The 27,971-nt window shown below is 37.1% G+C and overlaps 1 protein-coding gene across 3 annotated transcripts in view; it reads left to right on the forward strand.

Moving 5' to 3' along the window:
• Positions 1-24,756, forward strand: part of LOC105560356 (semaphorin-1A-like) — a 219,804-nt gene extending 195,048 nt beyond the window's left edge. For 2 of the 3 annotated variants that reach the window (XM_012009413.1, XM_012009415.1), the window contains 10 exons: positions 8,065-8,152; positions 15,958-16,062; positions 16,848-16,936; positions 17,264-17,405; positions 19,555-19,903; positions 20,282-20,364; positions 20,573-20,671; positions 21,367-21,651; positions 23,497-23,640; positions 24,412-24,756. In XM_012009413.1, the coding sequence (XP_011864803.1) occupies positions 8,065-8,152; positions 15,958-16,062; positions 16,848-16,936; positions 17,264-17,405; positions 19,555-19,903; positions 20,282-20,364; positions 20,573-20,671; positions 21,367-21,651; positions 23,497-23,640; positions 24,412-24,728 (1,701 nt within the window). In that variant the 3' untranslated portion in view covers positions 24,729-24,756. The remainder of the gene's footprint in view (positions 1-8,064; positions 8,153-15,957; positions 16,063-16,847; positions 16,937-17,263; positions 17,406-19,554; positions 19,904-20,281; positions 20,365-20,572; positions 20,672-21,366; positions 21,652-23,496; positions 23,641-24,411) is intronic. The other variant, XM_012009414.1, reaches the window with a different exon arrangement.
• The last annotated feature ends 3,215 nt before the right edge of the window (positions 24,757-27,971 follow it).

Genomic DNA, 27,971 nt, shown 5'->3' on the forward strand with positions numbered 1-27,971 from the left:
GAACAGAGTCTTTGTCGAAAATTTATCAAAGAATCTACAATTTACAGAAAGTACACTTACAAACATCCTCTACATTGTCTGCAAATAGTTTTTTTATTAATCTGCTGAATTATTTATTTCCCTTGGATACTTTTTACTTCGACTCTTCCAATAACACCTCCTTGTCTGCCTCTCAGTGTAGATATCTCAGTCTTCACTCTCTCTCTCTCTCTCTCGTTTTCACCCTTTCTTCCTGCCTCCCGACACCACCCAGGCTCTTCTTCTATTTTCTTGCGCATTTCTGCTGATTCCCTTTCCTCTTCCACGAATTTATTTTTCTTGTGTTCCGCAAGTCTCTTTCAATCTGAGTTCTCTTCCTTAGAGCATTTTAGAAACAGTTCTTTCAGACGAGTAAAACAATTGACTCGTATATTAACACGTATTATTAAATGTTTATAACCTGAATTGTTTTTTATTTTTAATTTGTGAGAGTAACTTTCAAACAAAAATTTTGTTAAATGCGAAATCAAATTTCGTCATTTATTCATCTTCGAAGCTTAAATATTTTATTATTATTTTTAATACAAGGACCTCATTTAGGTCTTTTACTACTATTAAGGAAAAAATGTACTATATTTACTACCTAAATTAAAGGAAAATCTATTTTAAGCTGGCAAGAGAGTCCGCAGATAAATAGCAGTGCGGGAAATTTGTAACCGAGTACCATGTGTAAACATCACTAAAGCGTATGAAATATTGATTTCGTAGAGGCATTGTCGCTACATGAAGGGTATTTGTGAAATTCGACTTGCTGTATGAGACTCTGGGAAAATTCACACTCTCACTCCGCGACCGTCTTATAGATACGCTTTGTAATATTTGTCCAAGCGACTCGGGGGGACAGAGTTAGTAAAGTCTCAAATGTAAAATTTTTCATTTTAATTGTTACATGATTTAAAAAATACAAAATCTTTTGACACAGTATTTATAAATAAATATAGATATAACATGTTTTTTTATATCATTGACCAATAAAATAGCAACAAATTTACGTTTTTATAAAATCCTTCTTTACACAAAGTTGTCAATATGAATTTTTAAAAGAGAAATTAAAATACCTTTTTCTAGAAAAGCATTATTGAAGCCAATAGTAACTATAGCTTTGTTTAGTGAAAATTGCCCCGAAATTGTGTAATTTTGTTTCAACTTTATTTGACAAATATGACAAATATTTTATATCAATCTATCACACTGCTAAATTCTTATTTTCTTTACTGGCAATGTTTTTACACAAATAAATGTACAATTGCTATTCTGATATTGACTGCATTCGGATTCTAAATATGCGATACATATTATTACAATCGTGATTGATTGCAGCAATATTTATAATTGAATGTCGATAAGAATTGTTTCCATTTATCGTACTGTAATCTTTTAAGGTTAATCTTGTTTGATCGATTTACCGTCGCGCATTTTGTAGAGATAACTATATGAAGATATTTAATAATAACAAAATGGAATAGAGGAAATGCCAAAGGAATTAAAGAATCTTTTAAATAATTTATAAATAAAAGCTTTTCGCGTGGAGAGTTCAGCGTAGTTAAATCCACCATAATTTTCGTTACCACAAGCAGCGTGAAACATCATTGTAGGTACAAACAGATTAATAATGCTTACCAGATCACAGCAGGAGTCAAACAATGAATACGTTTCCACTGTACCGTTTAAATCACGCTGCATTGTCATCGTTCTTTCTCGGCGTATAATTTGGCGTCGCGTGACTGCGACGTCTCAATACGACGGTACTTGATTCACTATTATTAACAAGTTGCAATCTGACAGTCTACTTCATAAGGTAACGTTGTCACTTTGATCATCCTCGTGGCAATGCTAAAACGCTATCGGAGATCGTACTATGAAATCGACTTTTCTCTTCTCGCTACGAATCGTACAGAATTATGGCAAATATTCTCTACCTTCTTGGAAATATCGTAATCTTTCACCGAATTGGTCCAATATGAAAGAAATAATTCAAATTTTGATCGCGATATCGGAGAGATAAGACTCGAGATGAATAACGAACTCGAACTTTGTTGAGATTAAATAAAGACTTAATTGAAATGAATCTCTTTAACTATTGGCGCGGATCGTTAGTAACATTTGGCATGAAATTTTGAATAGGATCAAAATAGTATATTATCGCGAAAGTTATCTTGACTCGTGTGTCTTATTATCGATGAAGAAATAAACGGGACACTCCTTTTATAGTCTTTTGCTATTCAATATAATAATTGAGATGTTGAAAATACATGTCTCCCCTGACAAATGAAGTTTAGCATCCAATGAAGTGAAAAATCTAACGAAAAATGTCATACGTTTATTAACAATCTCGGCTCATTTTTACTACCATTGAGTAGGTATGTACGCTTCTTGGGAAGTCGGCCGCGTTTTAACACGCGAGACAGTTAGGTGGCATTATTAATCGGGACAAATAACGTTACTTCGAAGTGTCGTTACTTTGATCGTCGCGGGAATGATGCCGGAAGCAGACGCGAACCGCGCTGTACGCGAATTTTCCCACTTGATGCGAATTATGCCACAAGTGTATACACGTACGTAGGTGAAGCGCAAAATTATCTCAGGCAGCACTCCGCAATTCTCGTTTCACGTCGGAATTCACTACTTGTACAAAAGCAAGCCCCGTATCTAGCAGACGCGGGATGCAGTTGTTTGCTGGCTGTCTCAACGGCACATCAACTCATCCTCCGCTGATCTCATTAACTTACAAATCGTTCAATTAAGAACGTCCTTTGTAAACACCTGCGATATGTATTTTAATAACGCGATGCAACCATCCGTGCGCGTATTACCCGGCGCGAGTAATTTTTAGACATTCAAACTACGACAGAAATTATTGTGAAAACACGAGTTTTATGAGCGTACCAAGTTTTCTTAACAACCAGAATAAAGACTTATTTATTGTCGCCTTGTCGCCAGTAAATAATTAACCAATGTAGGAAATTAATGTGCGACACAACTGGCAAATTCTAATTCAAGAAATGCGAAACATTTTTTTAACAAGATTAAATTCTTAGGTAGCGTTTGTTATGCCTGTATTTTATAATAAGTCTTTTCTGATTTAAAACGTAAATTTGTTTTTATTGAGCCAACTTCACGAAACATGTTTGTAAATATACTGTAAATTGCATTTGAAAAGTTATTATTAAACTTTAAAAGAGACAAAGGATATTAATTTTTCGATTTCCAGATATAATCTTCTGGAAAACGAAACAGATTTTTTTTTTCATTTATTTATACTGACATTTCCATATACACAAAGACGTGTCAGAAATTACGCGAATAAATGAGTGCATATGTAAGCGATAAACCAAAATAGAAATAACGAAATGCATAAATCTATAGTTATCTCTTTGTTTGCTTATTTGCTCGTCTATTTACACCTGTATCGATGTATTAAACGTACAGCACATAACTTCCACTGCGATTGCGATAATCTGGGCGATGGAACGGTGAACGGTACATTGTCACGCAGGAGCGCATGGCATTGTGTCGTGATCGTTGCGGAACAATGTCGGCGGGAGGCGAGGACCGTGCAGTTTACACTCGAAAGTTTTCGAACTTTGCGCAAATTATATCGCGACAGGCCGAATGTGCGAAGATGAAACTCGCGGTCGTTCCCCGCGGTGTTTCGCAATTACAGCAATATCTCACGAAATTTACAACGGAAAATCTCACCGTGTAAACCAGCAAGTAATTAATGAGTATGATTACATCGCAAGATTATATTGCGCGCGCCACGAAAGTCTATATCTTTCTCGCGTATCACAATTTAAGAAGCGCCTTTAATTTGTTTCGGTTTCATAATAGTCACGCGGCTGGCCAATATTGTTTAACGCGAATATGATTGACACAAGCTGGCACGCTTAAAAATTGGAAAGAAAAATTGTACCGAATACGTTTTTCTTGTAAAGTTTGGTTCTGTGTCAAATGCAGATATTCTTCGGGGGGAAAAATGATATACCGCGTATTATATCATACTTCAATTAATGCTAAAAGTGTTATAAACAAAATAATCGGCGTAACATAAATTTTTAAGGACACAGAGATTATGCTATAATTAAATTTCATTGAACGCTGTAATTACATCTACTTACAGGCTGTTATAGCTCCATCGAGCGAGATTAGAGCGCGTTATATGCATGTTCATATGTGCGGAATAATCCTGTCACATCCAGTATTCCTACCTTCGATAGCATTTGTCTGTACTAGTAGCGGTACTGTAATTTAATACAGATATCAATATATTATTATAATCAATTATAAGTGAATAATTTTAAAACGGTTTGCTATTATTAGTAATTTTGTATTCCGTGATAAAGTTATAAAGTTAAATTGGAATTGACGACGTATGAATTTTAATATTATTTTGCAAAGAGCACGATTCATAGAAAAGTAATTTTTTAACTAGAGCAAGATATTAAATGCCCATTGTGTATGAAAGCTTTACAGTATTTATATTAATTAATTTATATTAAACGTTTTAATTGTCATATTAAATATTTGGAAAAGAATGGCACGTGATAACTTAATAATGAAGTTTTCGTACTTGCTACAAATCAGGCCGTTATCGTATCTTAAGTGTGAACACGCCTACGTCTTCGTTATTGTCTCCTGCAGCGCCTCGCAATTGTTTTCTCACAAAATTTACGGCAATGCCTCGAATTATTCCACGGTAAACTTTGATATTAAAACACCGTAAACCTGCATTGTTTACGTATATACAAAATTTTCTGTTAAAAGCATGAAAAATTTTGACAATATTTGCCAGACTATTTTGAATCAAATATTAGATGTATGAATGCATACTCTTAATAATTAAATATAAATCAAGAAATCCTCTCCAATTAATCTAAAAACTATGTAACTAAGATAGATATACACATTTTAAAAATATATATGTCTATTCGCAAACAACTATTTCGATAGAGAAGATAACATTGAACAAGCAATTGTCAAGCTTTAATAGTATACACAAATAAATATTGCATCCGCGTTGTCCTTTCGACTAAACCGAATCGAGCTGCATCGTAAAAACGCTCCCATAATAGCGAGTCGTTGACAAACGTTTGCCAAGAAGAATCAGAGTCGAGCTGTCAAGCCGTTCGAACTTGTAATCTTTCCGCTTCGTGTAACAATCTCTGAATAAACGAGTTTCTTTCTTACGAGCCGAGTTTGATTATTTCCGAGTGCGCAGATGGTGCGCGATTTACGAGCGTCCCTTGGGCGTAACAATATCAATATCTTCTAAATTGATCTTTTGCCCCACGTGCCGGCGAGTTTAAAAAATCAGTACAAAAATTCAAGTAATATTAAATTAAAAATAAGTGTAGATCGAGAATAGTTATTGCGCGATTCTCTATCTCTCTCGTGTGTTGGCTTTGTTGCAATACTGCTTGCCGGTAGATGAGAATAGATGAAGCGAGGATACGTGGCAAGCAAGGAGAGCAGAGAGAGAGAGAGGGGGGGGGGAGAGTAGAGGGAAGAAAAGATCTAGGGAGAAACGAATGGAAGAAATATAAAGGATCTAGAAGGTACGTGAGACTCGACCAACGTCTCGGAACACCCAACTGCGGGCTGCAGTGCATCGAATCGCCGTTTGCGAATAGCCCCACTGCGTTTCAATTTCTTTACATGCATTGTTGCATACATGCACGAGTTGCGACACTGTTCGCCTATTCGGAATATTACTGTGGCCGGCCGCTTGCGGTCTCGCTTGCAACTTTTTTAATTGTCTTACGCTGTGCCAAGCGGATTTTCCGATATTTTTTTTCGACGTCTGTACACGTTTGCGAATACGGCTTACAATGAACAACGACTCGAAACGATGTCATTACAGTTCAATGACGAGCATTCATACCGCGAAACACACAGCAAGTAGAAACTGCCCTTTATCAGACATGTGCAAAATTCGCAATCTAACATGTCCTTTTAGGCAAACGATTCTAATAGCGTACGTATACAAAATACGATATACTAGACAATATTTCTATTGTATTTTAGTTTCTTGAGGAAAATAAAAATGTTTTCAACGATGAAAAATATAATCTATCAAATTACTTTTATAGATCCGTGCAAATTCGTAACTAATTGTTCTATTTTTGCGCTGGCGCAATTGACGATGAAACGTTTGCGAACAATTATTTTATGTGGTAATTGACAAAATTACCACTTGAAATAATGTAATGCCCAAAATCTCTTTTTGAGATATAAAACATTATTAGAGTCTATCGTTAATTGTTACTAAATAGAGGTATAGCAGAATTAATTATATAAATTTTTCACAAAATTTTTAACTTAATAATGATGGCAACTTAAAAATAAGATTAAATAACTTTTTCTGATTATTTTTCAACGTGCTAAATTGATCTTTGAAGTGATTTTATCATTTCACTAATAACAAAATATCTTGCATAATGCAGTATATTTTCCCATCGGAGCAAAAATAAAAATATAACAGAATTTATTTATTCACGAAGAACTATTTTCAAGAATAGATTCTGAAATCGATCCTAAACTCTTTGGACGTTCGCAAAAGCGCAACATTTTATTTATTCATTTCTATATGCTATAAAAAGAGAAATTAGACCGCGGACAAAATGAAGGAATCTGAAACAACACGCAGACTCCTCGCTGGTCCTACTCGCTTTCCAATCTTCTATCGAGTCAGTTTATTGTACCACAAATTCGCTCTACACAGATACCATTCGTAAAACCTATAGGTCGAACAAACTCAATCACGGTGCCGCAATACGGTGGAAGACAAGTACGAACGACGAATACGAGATTTCGGGCTTTTTGTATCGATACGGCGACGTTAATAATTCTATTATTCTGTTGCCATTACTCTATCTCCAGGCCGGGAGCAGTCGCGGTTCCCGTGTCGTTACGTAACTTGGATTTATTTGCAGGTTCGCGTAAGAACGGCGCATCGCCGTAATGCTTCGACATTTGTCACAGACAGAGATGATATCCAAAATATATGGCAAACATAAATTGATACATCAATCAAAGGGAGAGATATTATTACATTCGCGGTAAATCACGATATCGATATTTTCATTCTGAATGAAGAGTTTGCTGTACACACCAAAATCAATATTGAACATGCATGAAAATAATATTAAACAAGAGATATACTGTACCTGCGGCAACAACAAATGAAGAGAGTGTCAATCTCGGTCCCGTGAGTAATTAGGGCGTGACTGCGTCATTGTATCACAAATCTGATTAGCTCGTTACACTGTAAATTTTATTACTAAACATTTGTTTCTTTAAACGAGCACTGAAATTAACATGTATACTTATAAATTGACTATTGCGAGTATATAGTTGATCGGAACTAAATTTTTCATCGCATAACTCGCACGTGTAACAATTGCGAGACACCAGTGGAAAATATTAAAATCGCCAATCAGTCGTCGTGATCATCGCGCAGCTGTTGTTTGATAAAGCATGTAGGTCACGCTCATAATTGATTCGATATAATTATTTTATTATCACGTCGATTGTCGTTTCAGCAAACGGTTTAAAGTCTGGCCGGTACAGCCAGACAAATTATATTGCATTTCGATTATCCATTAACGCAGTTAAAAAGATACGCGCGCTGTACAATTAGTCGTTAAATTGCTAATATCTTGAAACTATATTATCATGGCACTGTACTCCTTTCCACTTACATGTACACATACACATAACGCATATTCACGAATGCATAAATGTGAATGAATATTTCAATAGGAAGCTATGTTGCATAAGAAAAATCAATTTCCTGATAGGAAGTTTCAAGCCGTTCCTCGCGTCTCACGTTTCCGGGAAATAGCGTGACTGACATTAAATCCCCTTTTTTTCGCAATTGCGATACTCCTCATGTCCAGAGCGATTCATTTATCTTGACGACCTCAAATTACATTTCAACTACCTCTTGAACGTTCGAAAAAGTTGCTTTTATGTCACCGTATAATATGCAAAAATGTAATTGCGAATTTCTTGTTTGTATTTTAGGAAGGAGCGTACGTACAGAAAAGCGATATGGATGGTTTGGGACTCTGCCCTTACGATCCACGACACAATAGCACAGCGGTTTTCGCCGGTAAGTTTTCTCCTTTTACAGTAATTTCAATATGCTCAATGTGCTTCGTTGTGTCCAATTGTCGCTCAAACTGCGAAGCCCATTGAATCGTTGCAGATTCTGTAGGAATCAATATTTTTTTCACAAATCTTAACTTTGGAGATTTTTTTTAACATTGAACAAACGTCGGGAAATAAAATTCCGACTGTAAATTGTAACATAACGTAGTTTATTCTTTGAAATGTCATTTGTTTCACCTGAAGGAATTTAAGTGATATTCCAAAGAATAGATTTTCCCGCGGACGAAAACAATCTCGGTGCGAGCAGTGCGATAGTATTATCGAAACATTTTTGCGTGAAGTCTGTGCCACTCTGTGCAGTTTCGAAAACCATCCGTCCGCGAAAAATATTTATCGAGAACATTTTTATTACATTTTGAAACATATGCTGCGGACTACGTACCAGATTTGACGGGCGACGCGTGGCTTTGACGATGGCAAGTGCCACTTGAGAGATTCGACCGCTCTACAACGAGTGGAGTAGCTTGTGAGAACGAGAAGCTCGACGCGAATATCACGAGTCCTTGTGCATTCCGCACAGAGGCGATTGATATACACGCATGATTTGTCCTATCCAGCGAATGCGATAAACATGCGTAAATCATTATGACGGATGATTCTTAAAAATTATCCCCTTTTTATTAATCATTTTGTACTTTCTCTCTATATTGTTTACATAGTTGGCAAAATGTATTATTTCTTTATCTCCATTTTTCTCTATCATTATTGTTCCGTATTATTTCGTATCGAAGAAACAATTCTATTTTTATTTCAATTTCTCGTTAAAGTTATGCTAAGGAGAAAAAATTATTTTTTAAATAATCCCATGTTAAAAATTTCTTTATGTCAGTTTTTCTCTATCATTATAATTCCGTATTATTTCATATCGAAGAAACAATTATATTTTTATTTCAATTTCTCGTTAAGGTTGCGCTAAGGAGAAAAAATTATTTTTTAAATAATTCTATGTTAAAAATTTTCTCACAATCTCGTTAGTGATGTGGATCTGAACAATCACTTAAAAAAAATATCTTGAAGCTGAGGCTGTGTTTATATTCAAGCTATATGTAGCCTCTTGCTTATTTTAAATGTCTTTATTTGTTGCTCTTAAAAAATTTCTCTATAATAGAAACTCTTTATCCTGCAATTAACTTATTTTTAATATATTTGCTATCTTTAGCATGAGAAGGGAGATCGGTTCATGAAAACCATGTGCTCTAGTTACGCAGTATGTCCTCACCGCCCCAGTTAAGGGTTAAAGATGAATGGACTCCACATGCGTTAAAGAATCGTTAAAGAAATGACTAGCTCTGGAATTATTCAGAGATGTCTCATTAGAGTAGTGCGAAATCTACTACTATTATCTATTGCATCCATTAATTTCAATTTCATTATCCTAGAAAAAGACAATTTTGAATGACAAACGGTAGTGAGATATTTTATGCTACGTCACGTCACAGGCCACGTGCATAGCATTTTATTATTTATTACGTATCATCTTCATCTATAAACACGTAGCACAACATACAAATATGTCAATATTTTTTCAAATGCATTTATTTTTCGATATAATTATTATTACATATGTGTATATACACAAAGAAAAATGTATACGTTTTAAAATGTAAAATGCAAAGTGTGTTATACTCATATGATACATAAATACTTGAGCTCGAAAATAACAACACGGTTTATCAATATTCAAAGATTATAGATACAATACTGTTAGAAGATGTAAAAGTCCGATATATAATTCAATATAGAAATGTATCTTGTGCGTTTGTCTGAAAAATTTTTTACTTGTGTGACATATAACGTGCAGTTTCATACGTTGAACGTTATAATTTGCTGATTACCAGGCACGTGCGCGCGTCGTATGTTCGCCAAAGTGCAACGGTAAATCAATACTCTGGAAAAGCAAACGATGCCTTGCTTCAATGAAGTCGTTTTACAAACATGTTTGATATTTCTACGTGTAAATGGCGTGTCTATCAGGGCGCATGACCCAAACTGCAAAAGATATTATCTTCTGCATATACATTTTGTCTTTGATAGAATAATTGAGATTATGAAAAGAAGCTTGAAACATGCGGAATATCTTAAATCTCTCGCACCTCCTCTCATCTGCAAATTATTTATTTAAGAATTCAGCGCAAATTTTTCTTTAGAAAAAGTTAAATAAAATTTTAACACACTAAAAAGTATTATTAATAAAAGACAACGATGTTTGCAATATTTTCGCTATACGCATTCCTGGCTTAGCACAAGTTGACGGTCTTTCTTTGATTTTTTTTTTATTCATCTCTTCATATACACTTAACAAATCACATAGCAACTTTATTCCTAAAAATATGGTTGCAGTGCTAGACGCACAGAGTAAAAGCTGTAATCATTAAATTGTCGATCACTTCTGGTTTCGTTGATTATATTTCATTACGCAATTATTTTGTAACGTTTAAACTTTTTGATTCCCAAATATGAATCGCTTTCCATATGTAATTATTCGTATTAATGAGGTATGGATAGCTGGACGGACATCCTGAATTCGGTTTACTAGCTCTGTAATCTAAAATACAACTCGTAAAATAGTTTAGGGTTTCCTTCTTAGAGGATATGTATTCTCTCGTGGGCAATAGAATGCGTTCTATCATCATATCCGTTGATCTTCGGGTGATCTGACAGAGTCTCGCCGTTTCGAAGGTCTTCCCTGAAAATTTCGTCTCTTAGCTTTACCGATAGCTTCTTTGTACTGACATCGCACGTGCTTATATTGCTTCCACCTCGAGCACGGCACCGCTTTCCTGCGCGTTGAGGAATTTCGTCATCTTACGAAATCCTTTCAGGAGCTTTATTCCTAGACAGCGAAACCCTCAACATTTATTTTCGTAAAGCTAGATCAGTGTGAACACTCGCTAGCCGCAATCAGTGTACGTTCGCCCAGTTAGTTTCTCTAATTACAGACGTAACGTTGCCCGCTCGAGTGTGTTTAACTCATTTCTTCTTTTCAATTCCACCGTTATTAAAATATTTAACAAGTAAAATGAAAAATGTATACATCGATTACGATTCGCCTCTCCATTGCCACGCGCAGATGTCAGTCAAGAACATATATTTCTGCAGCGAGAAAGAGAGCAAACGCTTTAATTAAAAAAGGATATTCCGATTTTCATCTTGAAATTATTTATGGTTTATTTTATAAACTTGAAAAATGTTAACAAATGTCTATTTGTAGAAATTGGGGGAAAGGACAGTTTGGACACATGTCAGTTTTGAATTCTTTTTTTTTTTACTCGTTTTTAAATAAAAGTTGCCATTTTTCAAACAAGCTGTATTAACCGTGTAGCCAGACAAAAAGTCCAGCTGCACAGTTTTCGCTCGGAAAATGAGAACTGTTTGAATCGAAAGTCGGGAGAAAGATATGATTAGGTATTCAAAACCGCTTAGTGTTCGGAACTCTCTTCATTCCCGTGTTATAACGTATTATGCTTTGTTAGCGGCTCTATTCCGTATTCCGCTTTCAACAGCGAGCCGTAGCTATCTGGCGAAACTTTCGTCAAGTTTTCGCGGAGACGACGGCGCCCCGGCGTAATGCGTCGGCGACGCAACGGTGCCTTAAATCACCCCTAAGTATAGCGCGTACGCAAGCCGAGATCTCGACGATGTTACGTGTCCCGCTCGCGGGATGCGAGAGCGGAGGGATGCTGCGCGTATGTAGCCAAGCCTCTTTCCCGCAGGTATTACGCGCGTGGCGCACGATATTCGCGAGCTTCGGCGTTGCCACGGGCTCACCGTAGATTTGTAGCCTGCAACGGGCACGTTCATCCCCCTAAGTCTAACGTCTGCCTCGCCCCCGTTATATATGACCATCCGGCCGCTATATACACTTATCGCGCGCATACGTTGGCCGGCCTCAAATCCCATCGTGCTTTTTGAACGTGAAATATGGGAGCCCCGCGAGGAGAGCCGCGGCGGCGCGGCCGAATCCTTCGAGGATCTCCTTTACGGGAACACGGGAGGAAATGCAGTCGCGCTCTGGATACCCCCGTTGTGTATACTGCCGCATTATGTACTCTATACAAACACACATAGTGATCAAAATCCTTGGATTCTTCCTGGATTTCGCGACCGATTGCGCGCGACACCGAGAAAAATTGTTCGCCTGCGGGATTATTCTCGAGATGGCGAGCTTTTCTTTCAAATCAAAATTCCTCGACAATTTCAACAATTTATTTCCCTGCGCAAATGTTTGGAAATTTTATGTTCAAGATCGAAACCACATTATTTTCTTTCACCGTGGAACAAAGACGTAAAGCGAATTTCATTTTTGTGGTCAATTGAATTTTACGAGGCTAAACCGCTGAAGGTTGCGGTGTACAGTATTTCCGGCGTTACTGGGCATTTTTGGGACATTTGTTTGGGCATTACAAGGATAAACCAAGATAAATGAGATAAAATAAGATAAAGTAACGCCCACTGGGCATTAGTAGGCATTGGTGCGCATGATTTTGGTCAGCGGTTTACCCCTATATGCTAGAGAAAAATCTTGTATTATGAGATAGGCTCCTAATATGAGACAGCGGAGTTTCTGCTAAATTAATCATCCGTTGGTTCCACCATGAGTTTTATTGCCCTTGTAGTGAAATCTGTTTAGTGGAAAGGTGATTGTTAGATCGTGTAATCGTTGCGAAAAAATATTTGCAATTGAATTTGAACGTTGAAAACCTATCGTCTCGCATTAGAATCCTATTTCATAGTAGAGAACTTTCCTCTATACTTTTTATTCGACCACTACTGAAATAGAATACTGCTCAACTACTTGGCCATTATGAAAGTATTAGTGGCAAATTGTTCAACAAATCGGTATTAATAGAATACTAGCAGACATACACGGGTTTGATTAGCAATTTATTATCCGGATATATTTATTTACTTGTTATCTACGGTATATCCAGTAGGCAAAACGATAACAGTACACTAGCAGTTTGGCAGCGGTATATTACAACAGATTGACATCAATTGCATCCGCATTACGTTGCTGGCGAGCCTGCAGACATAACATGAAAGCATATCGGTGGTAGAAATTGAGTAGATCTGCCGAGTGCAATGTTATGGCAGAAAGATTGACGGCAAATGTCGAGCAGATTTATTGTTGCATAAACATTTAAATAGCATTGATCTGTCGCAATCGGACTGCGCTCAACAAATTTACTCGATTTCTGACACCGACTTGCTGTCGTATCGGGTTAAAAGGTTTCGTTTGACTTTTCTGCTGAAATTCTACTGATATTATTCAATATAAAAAATTTTGCATCAAATCTGTTGCTTCCACTATTCTTGTAGTTTTGTAAAAAGTACTATCGAGGCTTGACTAAGTTTGGAGAGATCGTAAACATCGTACCCCAAAGTTCCTCCCATAGAACGGCAAGAAGAAATTTATGATTTCGGAAATGACAGCGAAAATAAGAGAGAGTTAAATCCATCCTTTAGGGAAAGAAATGTGTTCGAAAACTATGTAAAGTTATTCCAAGCCGTTCCACATCCGTAGAAATAAGCTCTTCAACGTGCAATCGGTTTTACAACACCACTTCAAAATTGCATGCGAATATCAGTTTCAGAATGCTTGATCCTCTCGTTTATGCTAATACGTGGACGCAAGTCTGTGTAAAAATTAATTCTCATTTTCGTATGTGCCATGCATCGTTATTCTGGAATCGTGTCCTCCTTCATGTAGAACTTTAGGGACGTAATATAAAAACTATTATTTTTTGTTTTATCGACATTTTCATTTTAGTTTTTGTAGATGTGTTATTCGTTTCGCGATAACGTGTCATGCTTATATGTATAATAATAACATTGATATAACTGTTGTCTAACAGTAAATAAGCTATATTTGTATTGTCACTTTTCGGACGCAGATATTTATGAATATACATAATGAATTATTCGATTTGACCGATTCGTTAAGTGGGATAATTTAAAAAAATGATAATTACTTATTACATATTAGTTTTATCTTTTATCATAGTCCAAAATTATATTTATTACATTCGTTCGTTCGTTCGTTCTGTGCACTGTGTTTATTCTGACTGATTCTATGTGTACAATGCTAATGAAAACGTACGTATATATCTTTGATAAACTTAATTTTAACGGGTATTTCAAACACCTGTCCTACGTTATATTTGCATATGCTATTAAATTTGAAGTAACACAATTATATTTCAACTATTTTTATAGAAAAGTATTACTGATTTATATATAACAGTAGTTATCATATAATTTTTATGAAGATTCTTCAGGTTTTAATTGTAATGCACATCACATATAGATGTGTGCCCACCACTCTCTCTTGTAAATATATTTATAGATCATTAATAACCTAATTCCCTTAACAATTATTTTCACCTGCTTTTTAACCTATTTGAAGTGGATTTTCTCATTGTTGTACAAAAGTTTAAACGTTTTCCTAAGACGTTCGAAAAAGAAGTCTTCTTGTAGATGACAGACATATCGAAACAATGTATTCGGATACTAAAAAATGATCTTGGAACTACGTAGTTTTATTTTTAATTTTATTATTTGACAAATATTTTACGACAAAATCTCCTTTTGCACCAACGTAATATTAATAGAACTAGGGTTTCTACCACTCTTTGGTGATTATGTATGTCCTTCTAAAATGTATGTTCTTCTCCCGTTTTAACATTAATATTATCACGCTACCTACTTCCCTCTATGCTGCTTTTGCGTTTAAATTCCCTTACGGAACCTACTTTGTTCGCACATCTATTATTTCCACTTCGAGTTGTGAATGTTATAATAGACAAATTTCAATGAAAAAGCAAATACTTTGTGCAGTATAAATAAATTACATGGTGATTAAGTTAATAAAGTATATGCATATAGACAGCTTTTTGTTTCATATTTTTCTACAGTTTTATATATTGAATTTAAATTTAAAAAAAAAGGATAAGACATGAGAAGATATTTAATATTTTCTTTATAATTATTATGACTTTGTATCCATTTTTGTATCTATCTTTATTGAATATATTCTCTGTTTTCGCCGAGCAATTTTATTAAATATCTCCAATTTAATAATTTTTGTATATTTGTCGTTCTTCTAATTATGAAATTAATGTTTATTTATACAAAATGTGCAAATGTATTGTACGTAAAAATAATAGCAAGATTATTGTATATAGACATAAATCGATAAACGTTTTAAAAAGAAAAACTAATTTTTCGTTCCGAAATACTGTTCGCCTTTGACAATGCAAGTTTAAGGATTAATTCTAGAGCTACTGGGTCTTACATTACTATTTTGAGGAATTGCGAAAAGAAAAATGTCGAAGAACAAAATAGGGATCGAACGTATGCAGTTATGCTGAAATTAATATGGAAAAGTCACGAATTCACGGAATGACTGGCGAAATTGAGCTCGGTATAATCGCTCACGTAGACTCCAAGATATGACATCGTTTAGGGGCTCGAAGGTCTCCCCTTCGTCCTTCGAGGACTTTGATAGTGGGAAGCGAAAGTTCGGTCATGCCATAGAATGTCATCCCGGTGCGTGCACACACGTGAACCATCCTGCGGATAGTACCGTCGACGTAAATTCAACGGGCAATTTCCGAGAGACGCGTTAGTAGGAGGATGAATTAACCCTGAGAGCCTCTGTATATAACCATCGACCTGATGGTGCTCGTTTAGCTTGCAAATGTGGAAGGTGCGACTGACTGACGGAAACGTTTATGCATGTTTCAGAAGGACAGTTATACGCCGCGACGGTGGCTGACTTCTCCGGTGGCGAGCCGCTGATTCACAGGGAGAAAATTCGCACCGAACGCTCGGATCTCAATCAGTTGAATGGTAAGATCCTAGAAATCATAATCGGAATACGGAACGTCCGCGATGGTATTTTGCAATTTTATCAGTTTATACGTTACATTCTGCGCAAACAATCTTTGCGATATTCGATATTCTATAACGCGAAGATCGCGTTCGACGTTTAATTCCAATATGCGCGTATTTACTTACTACAGAGATTTCTTTTATCCCGCTTCCAGCGGGATTCGCTAGATAAATTTGTGAAATTAGAAATTAGGAACTTTGTATTACTTGCAATTTAAATCGGAGCAATAAAATGATTTAATTGCTTAATTTCCTTGATAATCGCGTTTTTTATTAATTGGCTTGTTATCTGAAATTTTCATAAACGCGAGTATAACCGAAATATTATTAGAATCATGTGAGAATTATGATATCGTCTTATTTAAAGAATAAAAACATATCTATTACAGGATAATGATTCAAAGTACCAAACCAACAATTTGATTTTGAAATACCACTTTATGTAAATATTTGTTTAATTTATTGAAGTATGAATTTACAATACAAATTATAATATATAATTATAAGAAATTATATTATAAATTATGTAAATTTATACATTATTGTATAAATTATGTAAATTTGTAAGAAATACGAAGTTATTAACCATAATATTTAGGTCGGTCTTATCGCTAACAAATGAAACAATTACGTTTTTATTATGGAATAAATAATGAATGAAAAAAGTGCTGTAAAATACGTGTAACATTCTGTAGAGCGATTTCGATGATATAATAGAACTCGATGCAATCTCATTATTTCAGGTCCCAACTTTGTCAGTTCATTCGCGTATCAGGAATATGTATTCTTCTTTTATCGCGAAACAGCCGTGGAATACATGAACTGCGGAAAGGTGAGAGATAATAATTTTCTTCATTCGATACTTGTTAATCCTTAACGCGTAAATTTTGTAAACTTATACGTTTACTCGTGATGCCTTTCAAGGAAAATTCATTAAGATTTGAAACTTTGTAAATAGTTTGAAGGCAGGTACGTGCATGCGCCTCTGAATTTTTTACTTATTAGTATTAAAGAAATTCCCTGCTGTAATTCTTGTGTTGAGCGTTTGAAAGGGAAGGGCTCTTATAACATCTGGAAAATAACATGGATTCGTCCGTAAAGATATAGAAATGGAAAAATATGAAGTATAACCGATTTACAAGTTTGATTCGCCTTACAGTCGGTCTATTCGCGGGTTGGCAGAGTCTGTCAGCATGATAAGGGCGGGCCACACGCATTTAGCGACAGATGGACGAGTTTCCTGAAAGCGAGACTCAACTGTTCGGTACCGGGAGAGTACCCCTTCTATTTCAACGAAATACGTGAGTATGCATATGCGCGGTCCTTTCGCGGCTTCGATCGTGACTACGCCCGAGTAGTTTCAAACGAGGGCTCTCGCACGCTCTCCTAAAAGGTCCTCGTAAAAGAGCCTCTTCGATTCTGCGCCGCGTTAGTTCCCACTTAGTACATATACCGCGCTCTCGTCTACTTTTTAAGTTTCCCCGAGATTTCCGCCCGATATACTTTCGCGTTCTACGAAATTGTAAGAAAGAAAATGCAGTTTTAAAGACTTTAAAAGTTGCTCTTTCGAAGACACCCATAGAAAGACTGACTGGAATTGGATTTAATATTTCGTATCACTCGTTTGCCGCGTGCTGTATCGCAAGTTACATATACTTCTAATTGCGTTATATTTTTTTATGTAGTTTTTATACAAATCAATTGTTTTAAAAAAACAAACACAAATCAATATATCTCATTATCTTGTGTAGAAAAATATAGAAATACGGTTATCAAAAATTGAACATGCTACAAAATATTTCATATTTTACATCATAATATCTCAGAATAAAATATGAGATATCTCACAGACTATTGATTTTTGTATGGCTTTCAGTCTTAATATACTAAAATAACTTTGCTTTTACATGCAAAATGGTTACAAGAGAGAGAATAAAATTATGTTAAAAATATACATTACCCTTCTTCATCTACAAAAATATTGATAATATTAATGTCAGTCGCGTTATAAAAGATTTATCACATCACATTTCTCTCTCAAAAACGTTTATTTGAAACATTTTTTAAAGTTTTTCATTTGTGACATGTTTGGAAATCTCACTTTTGCTCTCATCTCGTTAAATACGAAAAAAAACGTTGGCAAGTTTATCCAAAATGCATACCGTTATGGGCTTTCTTGAGTAGTTCACATACATATTATATATAATATTTCTAATGTTTATATTTACGTAGAAAAGAGAGGGACGAGTTGCAACGTTACTTGCAAATACAAATATTATACATTAGTATTGCGCTGCAGCAATAGTTGCACTTCCAATATTTGCATTTGCACGCAAATGTTTTAGCGTGAGAGAGCGGCAACTGTTACAGTATTTGCAAATATGAATATTAGAAACGCGTTGTTGCACAAAAAGCGCGGCGAATCGCATTCCTTTGCAATAAGCGTAACTGTCTATTTAGTAGTATTGTAGTAAAGACATTCGCACGTTTGATATTTCTAAAGTGTTTTTTTTTCTATATTTACCTGCTACTTTTCGCCGCATTTATTGATTTTCGGATTTCTCGTCCATTCCACACGTACAACGCAATCGGATAAGTCACTCTAGCTATCTATCGTAGAGCGAAATGGACTAATCTCGAGTGTGAAGCACAATAGCCGTGCACTATCGCGTTTAGGACCGGTAGGAATGGAGAATGAACGAGAGGAGTGCTCTATTCTCGTAGAATATTGTCGCCGCGCATATCGAATTGAAATCCCGATGCTGGGCTCCGCGAAGTTGGCGCGTCTCCAGATGTCTGAGAGATGCCGCGAAATCACAGGCTGCTTCCCTGATTGTTCCAACTTTGTATCTAATCGCGGAACTAAGATAAGACTAATGATGGGACATGTTTATTAATCGCCGTTACGTGCCCGAGCGCCGTTTTATGAAATCGAACCAAATGTCCAAACGTGTAAGAGGAACTGATAACAGATGAAATTGACGTTGGAGTCGAAAATTCGTTAACTTGAATTTTTTCATTATTCAATTAATATGGCAAGATATTATTGCGAGAAGAAAGTATTTGGTTTAAGTACGATAATAAGTACGAACGGTAAAAGTAAAAGGAGTAACATGAAATTAGACGACGTTATTTAATCGAATCGATGCACAATACGTGAACAATTTTCTCTGTCAATTTTCATGAATTTAAGTCCAATGAATTGTAGATAGTATTATCATCGACTTCGGTGTTGGACAATTGAAAAATAGTTTATATAGAGAAGCGATATTCACTTCGACCAGATTATACAAATCATTTTGCTATGCATATCCTTCGTGTATTTTATAAGATTCATATTTTTCTTAACATGCTATGTAACTGACGAAATATCGATCAGGAGGTATTTTGAATGTCTGCCCTTATTAACGCGAACGTATAAGACAAAAATGGTTCCTATCTGTTATTTAGAATCAACGAGCGACGTTACGGACGGTAGATACGCGGGCAAGTCCGCGCGTCTGGTGTACGGGGTTTTCACGACCCCGGTAAACTCCATCGGCGGCTCAGCTATCTGCGCTTTCTCTATGGACAACATTCTCGAGGTCTTCCAGGGTGCTTTCAAAGAGCAAGAGACTATAAACAGCAACTGGCTGCGAGTACTTCCGGAAAAGGTGCCTGAACCCAGACCCGGTGCCTGTGTTAACGATTCCAGAACACTTCCGGATATCACTGTCAATTTCGTCAAAGCGCATCCCCTCATGGACGACGCGGTGCAATCCTACTTTTCGTTACCTGTGATAACTAAAACCAGTTTCAAGTGAGTAACTCGGCCGATAAATGCAACATAGCTTCACGAATATGTTTTTAACAATAACGTATTTATTGTTCTAGTGTAGTTACCTACACTTTGCCGCAACATTTTTTAATTGTGGCTTTTTTGTCAATTTTGGACGAATATTCCCTGTTAAAGAAATCAGTAATTTATTGCAACTTTCCAATTTTTTACCGTTAAATTGAAAAATAAGAAGGTATTATTACGTGGAAAAAGAAAGTTTCATTTTTAATTTTATTGCAATTTTTTCTCGAAAGTTATTTTTAAAGCTATTATTTTAATTACATATTTTTTAATAGCATTAATGGCTAAATATTTGTAATCTAATACGCTATTACTACACGGAAACTTTAACGTTTGCAGTTATAGATTTACCAAAGTTGCCGTGGATCCTCAAGTAAAGGCATTGGATGGTAAAGTTTACGATATACTGTATATCGGAACAGGTACAATAATTTATTTATTTAATTATTTAGAATAATGTATCAGTTATTATTACTTATACATAATTACATATCATTATTATATTTATAATAATGGTCAGTCTATTATCTATAATAACATAATTATTATAATAAATCATGTATATTGTATTTGAAATAACGATGATTTATATTTCTGCGAGATTAACGAGATTTACTTGTTGCACGGCAGATGACGGCCGCGTTTTGAAGGCACTTAATACACGGGCACCGGAATCGCGTGACAATGTCGGTCAAGTTATTGTCAGCGACGTCCAAGTGTTAAGATTTGGTAAGTGAATTGACTGTAAATTTTGTAATCACATTATTTCGCGAGTTGAATACAAAAATATTTTTCAGTAAAAAATATTTTCTCGTTATACATGCGTCTGTGTAGATTTTTATATCGCATAATTATTTACGGAAACACAAATCCTATATTGTACACAAATTGTGTATTATAACGTGAAAAATGAATGGAAATTAATCACGATGCAACCGAATATCCATTTGAAGTGCTCGCGTTGTTTTACGAAAGTTTTTTCGAGACATTTCATATTTAAACCCTTGAAATGGGGAAGAAGAGGGAAATCTTGATGCATATGGCTGATTTGAATAGATCAATTGCAACGCAAACTATCTGAATTCGTTGGAATTTTCAGCGCGTTTGGTTTCGGTACAATCTTCTCGTACGATGGAATGTAGAGTATAGTCAAACGGGAGAACGACTTGGGATTGAATAAGAAATTCGATGCTTCATTTAAAAAGTTCCTAAGAAGCTTTGCGTACTTCTTGTTGCGTTATTTCCGATAAAAATTTAAAGGGATGTGCTTGTAAATCACACCGTATGCGGTAAATAATATCTGCAATTTTTTTTCTCGAAATATATAGAGCACGCGAAGTCTTTTTCAAACTAATGGAATGACGTTTGGAAATAATGCACGATTCATATTAATTTACGTCGTGATATGCGATTCGTTGTTGCAGGCCAAGCGGTCAAAGACCTTCTAGTGGTTCATCTAGCTGGCGAAGCCAGCAAGCTGGTGGTGTTCGCGGATTCTGAGATCCGCGCCGTTCCCTTACATCATTGCGACTCGCTTGCTGCGGCTACTTGCAGATCTTGCGTCGCCTTACAAGATCCTCATTGCGCCTGGGACGCGACCGCGAACCTCTGCGTGGCGGTGCTGACGAAACTCCACGACAACGACGCCGATAAGACACTATTCCAAGACATCCCGACCGGTAGACACAAAAACTGCGGACGCGAACCAGGTACTGTCTTTGTAAACTATATTGCACATTATTAAGACGCCCGTGGATTGTTCCTCGAGATGAATATTATGATAATATTACGCGCGGATAATCCGCTTGTTTAATAACTTGATGACCTGATTCTCTCTTCCATTTTATTTTTTATTTTAACTTTAACTTTCTTTTTCTACGTATACAGAAGAAGTTGTACGGGCTGATTTGACTGATACACATTTCCCAAACTTGAAACTCGAACGTTTCTATTTCGAAATCTGAATATTTCGAAAGCAGTTCGCTCGAATTTATTTTTGATTATTGTTCAGAACCAAGAGAATCGTACGTACGTTCAATCTTGCATTCATATACCATGTATGAACTCAACATATGGGTTTTAAAAAGTTTCTAGATTTTTAAAAAGTTTCCTGCGCAGTTCCTGACGCACCGTGGTCTATTCGAACTTGTACTTTCAACCGGAATAATCAAGTTTGTTCCCTAGCATCCAGTGCTCGTTCTGCGAAAGGAAGGTCGTAAGATTATAAAATAGGAAATTACAAATTTTAATAGAAAATTGTTAAAAAATAGGCAATCTTTTCTAAGTTTACAAAACTTTCCTAGCTCCTTTACTAAATGTATTTATTTTAATAACAGCTCTTTCACTTTGTTCTCCTCACCTGCGGACTTCAATTTATAATTATTTCATTTTAAACGTGAAAAATGGAAGAGAGACAGCTCGGCTGACATACACAAATCTAATATGTGGCAATTTTTAAATATGTGATCGTTTGTTTTGTGGTCATGCTTTCTTTGTCGAATACACTGCTAAAGAATATATGGGCAACAAATATTAAGGGGCAACTCCTTGTAACTTTTAATGAACATTATACGTCTTCAGATCTGACTTTTTCTGTTTAATTTTACATAAAACTTGATTTGAAAAATTATGAGAAAGATGGAGTCAAAAACATTTACTGAAACATTTATTCTGAAAAATAGAGCACATATGTATGTACCTACATAATAATATATCCAAACTGTACGGCCAAACTCCAACTTGAACAATTTTTCATCAAGTATGTGTACATTATAACGTGCGTCAGGTCTGAATCAATTAAATAATATTTTCGCAAGTTCAACTATGCTAAGAATACTGCTCGCACGGCTAACACAGCTCACGATCAGCTATTTCATGGTATATTCATGCGTACGCTAGGCGTTATGTATATTTTCGCAGCACTTCCTGGTCGGACGCATAAGATGTTCATATTAATGACGCTTAATGTACACTGATTATGACTTTAAAGTATTTGAAATTCTTGGGAGTATCAATGAAATTCTTAAAATTTTTGATAGTGCGACCTCCTCATGCTTTTTCGATTTTGCAGGATATAGATTTCGGAGATTTAAATTCCTTGAAAATTTTTCGAGTTTTTGATAGTGCGACCTCCTCGCCGGTCATGGTCTCCTCATGCATTTTCGATTTTGTGGAATATCAATTTCGGAAATTAAAATTCTTGGTAGTATAAATGAAATTCTTGGAATTTTGGATAACTCGACCTCCTCGTCGGTCATGTTCTCCTGATGTTTTTTCGATTTTGCGAGATATAGATTTCGGAAATTTAAATTCTTGAGGTGCGAGTCAAGGAGGTCGCAGGAGTTAAAAATAGAAATTATCAAACGACAGACGTCATATTAAAAACAATTCAAAAAACAAAATTTTTAATTAGGTATATGATTTTAGTTTATGTGAATGTCTAAATGTAAACGCAATGCTTAAACACACATGGTGCCTAGTGTACGTCGCAATAAGAATGCGAAATCATTTTGTACGTAATCATCTGTCGTCTATCATCATATTGGTGACTTCAGAGGTAACGAAGTCCGTCCAGCCAGCAGTGGCGTCCGAAATTGGGCGCAACGAGCAGCCCGACGAACGGGAGAATGAAATCATCATCGAATTGGATCGGGAAAATCAGTACGGCCGTACACAACCGAGAGCTAATGAGCCTCAAGGTAACCATCTGCGATCTTGTCCATCATCACGTCACTCCGGCATGTATAGTTACCTTGTGCGAAGTCGAAAATCCCTCTCTCATAATACGTGATCCCGCTTTAACTTCTCCCATGGTATTTTGTTCACTAAAGCGGATTTATTTTTATGTTTGCAACTAATCCTTCTTATCCGTACGCTAGCATACAGAATAATCCGTTATTGGTTAACTGAACCTAACTGAGAAGCTGATGATTCCATATGAAAAATTGATAATACAGAAACATCACTGTAATTTTTCTTTTTCTTGTACAAAGCTTCGTCTTGGAGAGAAAATCGGATTTGCAAAAAATGGAACATTCTTTTCTATTTAAAGACTGCACAGTTATCGATTAATTTATTCTAATTACAATTCTTTCTTCTCGATTGCTGATTTATATTGATATGTAGATTTTGTGATGTTTTAAATCTATGCTCTTAAAAACAAAGTCTCGTATGAAAAAAAACTTTTTTTCATTTTTTTATATAGCATGATCAGCTTTCTAATTATATCGTCACTTAATTTTACTGCCAATAACGAAACGTTCTGTCACGTTTGTTGTGTTTGTGCGGGTGATACGATGTCTGCCAAAATCGGTTGTATCTTGTTGCTCCATTATTATGAAATCCTCCTTCGCTCTTTTTGTCGCTTAAATTTTTCCTCACCGTTCGAAAGACTGGAGACAGAACGCGCGAGCAGTTTTCGCAAGAGACTAATATTACATATTGTTGAACCTGTTACATTCTGATTGCAGGCGTGACTGTGACACCAGTGGTATATTCGGCCCAAACATTGACGGGCGCGCTAATAGGGACCTGTTTCTGTTCCCTGGTGGCCGGTTTCGCCTTCGGTTTCTGGTTCTCTCAGAGACTACGGGGTTCGTCGTACCCGGAACCGTCGGAACAACGGCAACAGCTGAATCGGCTAACAGAGAGCTCGGAGTCGCCCGGCTTCAACAACAAGTCCATCAACCTTGTGCTGAACGTACCGCCCAAGAACCCAAATGGCAAGAACGCGAATTCGTCCGCGGAGAACAAGCCAGTGCAAAAGGTGAAGAAAACGTACATATGATACAGAAGGCGACACAGAGCCGTTTGAGGCTTGCCGCAGGACCCGACGGGTTCTGGCGCATCTTCCACCTCCTCTTCCTCCGACCTCGCGGAATCGGACGAGCGCAACGACGAGGACGGCGACGACGACGAGGACGACGATGGGACGACGCCCACAAGCCTCACCACCGGTATCGCCACCGACCACACCAACAACACGCACAAGCTGGACGAGGATCATTACGAGAGTATCGCGAATGACGAGGTGTGCACGCTGGAGTACCTCGATGGCTACGATACGGCCCAGAGATGTACTCAGTACCACCAGTCCGAGTGCGTCGAGACGACGTTGATGAACGCGCGACCGACCTGCGAGCTCGAGGATTCCGGCGGCAGCGACAGCGCGAACAGTCTCGACGATCTCTGCGGGCGTCGTCCCGCCACCGAGGACGATCCGTACGACCGGCAGCACGGGGCGACGGGCAACACGCGGGACCATTATATGGTGCCCACCCGGAGTCCGCGCGAGCTCAACGAGAAGATTCTGTCGCTCTTCAACCCGCAGTTCCTGCCAAACTTCAACAACATGGTCACGTACATGGCCGCGCATAGTCCGCCGCCGCGATCTCAGTCTCTGGTCCAATACAACGGCGAGGACGACAATTTCCTGCTGAGGGACAGGAACTATCGTAAACGTGACGGCACGAACTCTGTGTGCTTTCGGCGAGGACTGACTCACGAAGCGCCGCGGGAGTGACAGTACTTTCGCATCACCGGACGAGGTGACTCGCTCCGTTTATGGTCTGATAACGAGCAACATCTAGCAACGTGACTTTGTGCACCTTGAGAAACTAGCAGTGCTGAAAGTGAGAAATAACTGTATGTATCTTCTACAACGTAAGGAGAGCCGGGAACTGTCATGGATATGGTACTACGTGCAGCGAAATCCCCTCCCCTCTTTTCCCGTAGCTTCATAGTGAACACGTGGCTGAAAGTTGCCGCGGAAAAATGCGGTCGTGTTCACGTAGCGACACGTAATAGTCGACGGCGAATAGTCTCGTGATAAGCCCAGGATCTACTTTTTTATGGTATTTTCAAGCTTTGCCAAGTATTGTCCGTCGCGCGATTCCACACACGCGACTGTGGAATCGCTCTGTATAGGATTCAATTTCAAGTCTTTTTCTTTTATTTGTCTCGATGATAATAATAGAAAAGTCGAATGTAAGGGAAAGCGTATGCCGACAACAACGACGACAAGATTGAACCGTAGTAATGTAATGTGATACCATATGAGGACTGTGTTCGTAGCAGTGGCCTGTTAGGTGCTTAGACTGATGCAAGATAAAACGAAAAACACTGCGTAGAGACATTTAAGCATTCGCGCGAAGAGAGACGAGGCGTGCCTTCCGTGTATTAATTGTTGGCAGATCTTGATCTATAACAGGAATGGAGTGTTAATATGGCCGGTATAGATTCGGGCAAGTGCCTCATTTATGCGTTTTGTTTAAGATAACCAATAGGACAGAGTGAAGTATAGAAGAAACAAGAAAGAGAGAAAAGAGAGAGAGAGAGAGAGAGAGAGAGATCTAAGTAAGACTAATTCGAATATCGTTGTGCACTTATTGCCGTGCTGTGAGTACTGGTAATAGCGGGGAATACGGATGAGAGCGTGTTCGTTAAGAGCTTGGCTCTCACTCAGGCATATAGTGGCAACAGTATGTAGTTTCTTCGAGGAATATGCATGTTAGAAAAAGAGTGCAAACATTATTGTTACATAAGGTTGCAACAAAAGGGAGAATTGGAAGGAGAGCGCATATGATTATTTACTGACTGTCTGAGTAATCTGCCGGCTTATAGATAGCGCGACTTGCAAAATTTTCTCAGCAGACTTGACTCTGGGAAATTAACAAAGTGTTTAGTACCTAATACCTTAGTGTCTAAAATAGAAGTTATAAACTTTTAGTTTGCTATTTTTATAATACTTTTTTAACTTAGTCAAAAAATTAATCTCAATTCTATGTTGATGCAATATTAATTGCGCGGGACGTTTACGAAACGTCCAACTGTTTAAAACAAGTCGCATTAATATTATCGTATAAAGTACAATTAATTTTTAGTAAACTCGACGTGTTATATATATGTTTAATTCGTAGTTATTTAGATTTTTTACTTGTCTACGCCGTTAGCATGGCGACGCGGTCCTCGAAGAAACTCTGACAGAAGGAATCGGAATGTGCGGGATTATAGATAATGGCGTAAACTGGTTCTGCTGGCGTTACAATAACGATTGCGATACGATTACACGTGCGCATTTACTTGACAGCTCAATCGCGGACAGAGTGCCTCTAACTATGAGCGTCTCGAGAAGCTTTTAGAATATCGAGAAACGGCAGAAAGTGCACTTTCGACGCGTGACATTCTAAGTCAGGATCAGCTTTGCGTGGATGCGTTCGTCCAACTTTGATCGCACCAGCAGATCTCGATTCATCTACATGCGGGTAAATTTCTAATTAATTCTTGCAACAATTTATATCGCTAACTAGGTATAACGCATTGGTGTGAAGGGTGCTTATTTACCGAACGTTAAAGTTAAGTTCCAAGACCACCACAACACGAAGGAATACAATTTCGTGCATGCTCGACAGGCACTTTCCGCCGTTTCATGCGTTACTTTCTCGTCGCTCATTAACCAACACTGCCGCGTAAATTCTAACACGCCTCGAGCGAACAGTACAGTAGACACCTTACCGATTTTCACCCATTGAACGTTGGACGTTAAAAGATCAGGGTAAAAACGAAACGTTGTTCAAGTGCTTTCGCGTTCGACGATAGGGCTCGATGTAGATAGCCGCATGTATGGTGGTAACTGCGTGCTGTGTAAGCAAGAAGGGAAGTCGTGTAAATACATAGAACTGTTTTTTATCGTTGAGATCATTTTAAACAAGATCGAGGATTCATTCGTTATGCTACTCGTCACACGGGCAGCAGTGATACATTGATATTATACATATATTGCATTTTCATTGCTGCGCATATACATATACATACATACGTACATATATACATATATATATACACATATATGTGTGTATATTCATACAAGATGTTGAAAATTTAAACCGGCAAACCTTGAGAGAATATAAAGAAGGTTGAGGAAGAAACACTCTTTTTACTAGTAATACTTTTTCGGCAAAAAATATTGTTACCAAAAAAAAACGCGTTTTTCTCTCGAAATCGTTTATATTCCGCTAAAGCTCGTCAGTCT

The sequence above is a fragment of the Vollenhovia emeryi genome, unplaced genomic scaffold (genome assembly GCF_000949405.1).
Source record: "Vollenhovia emeryi isolate VEMERY1.0 unplaced genomic scaffold, V.emery_V1.0 DF939232.1, whole genome shotgun sequence".
NCBI lineage: Eukaryota > Metazoa > Arthropoda > Insecta > Hymenoptera > Formicidae > Vollenhovia > Vollenhovia emeryi.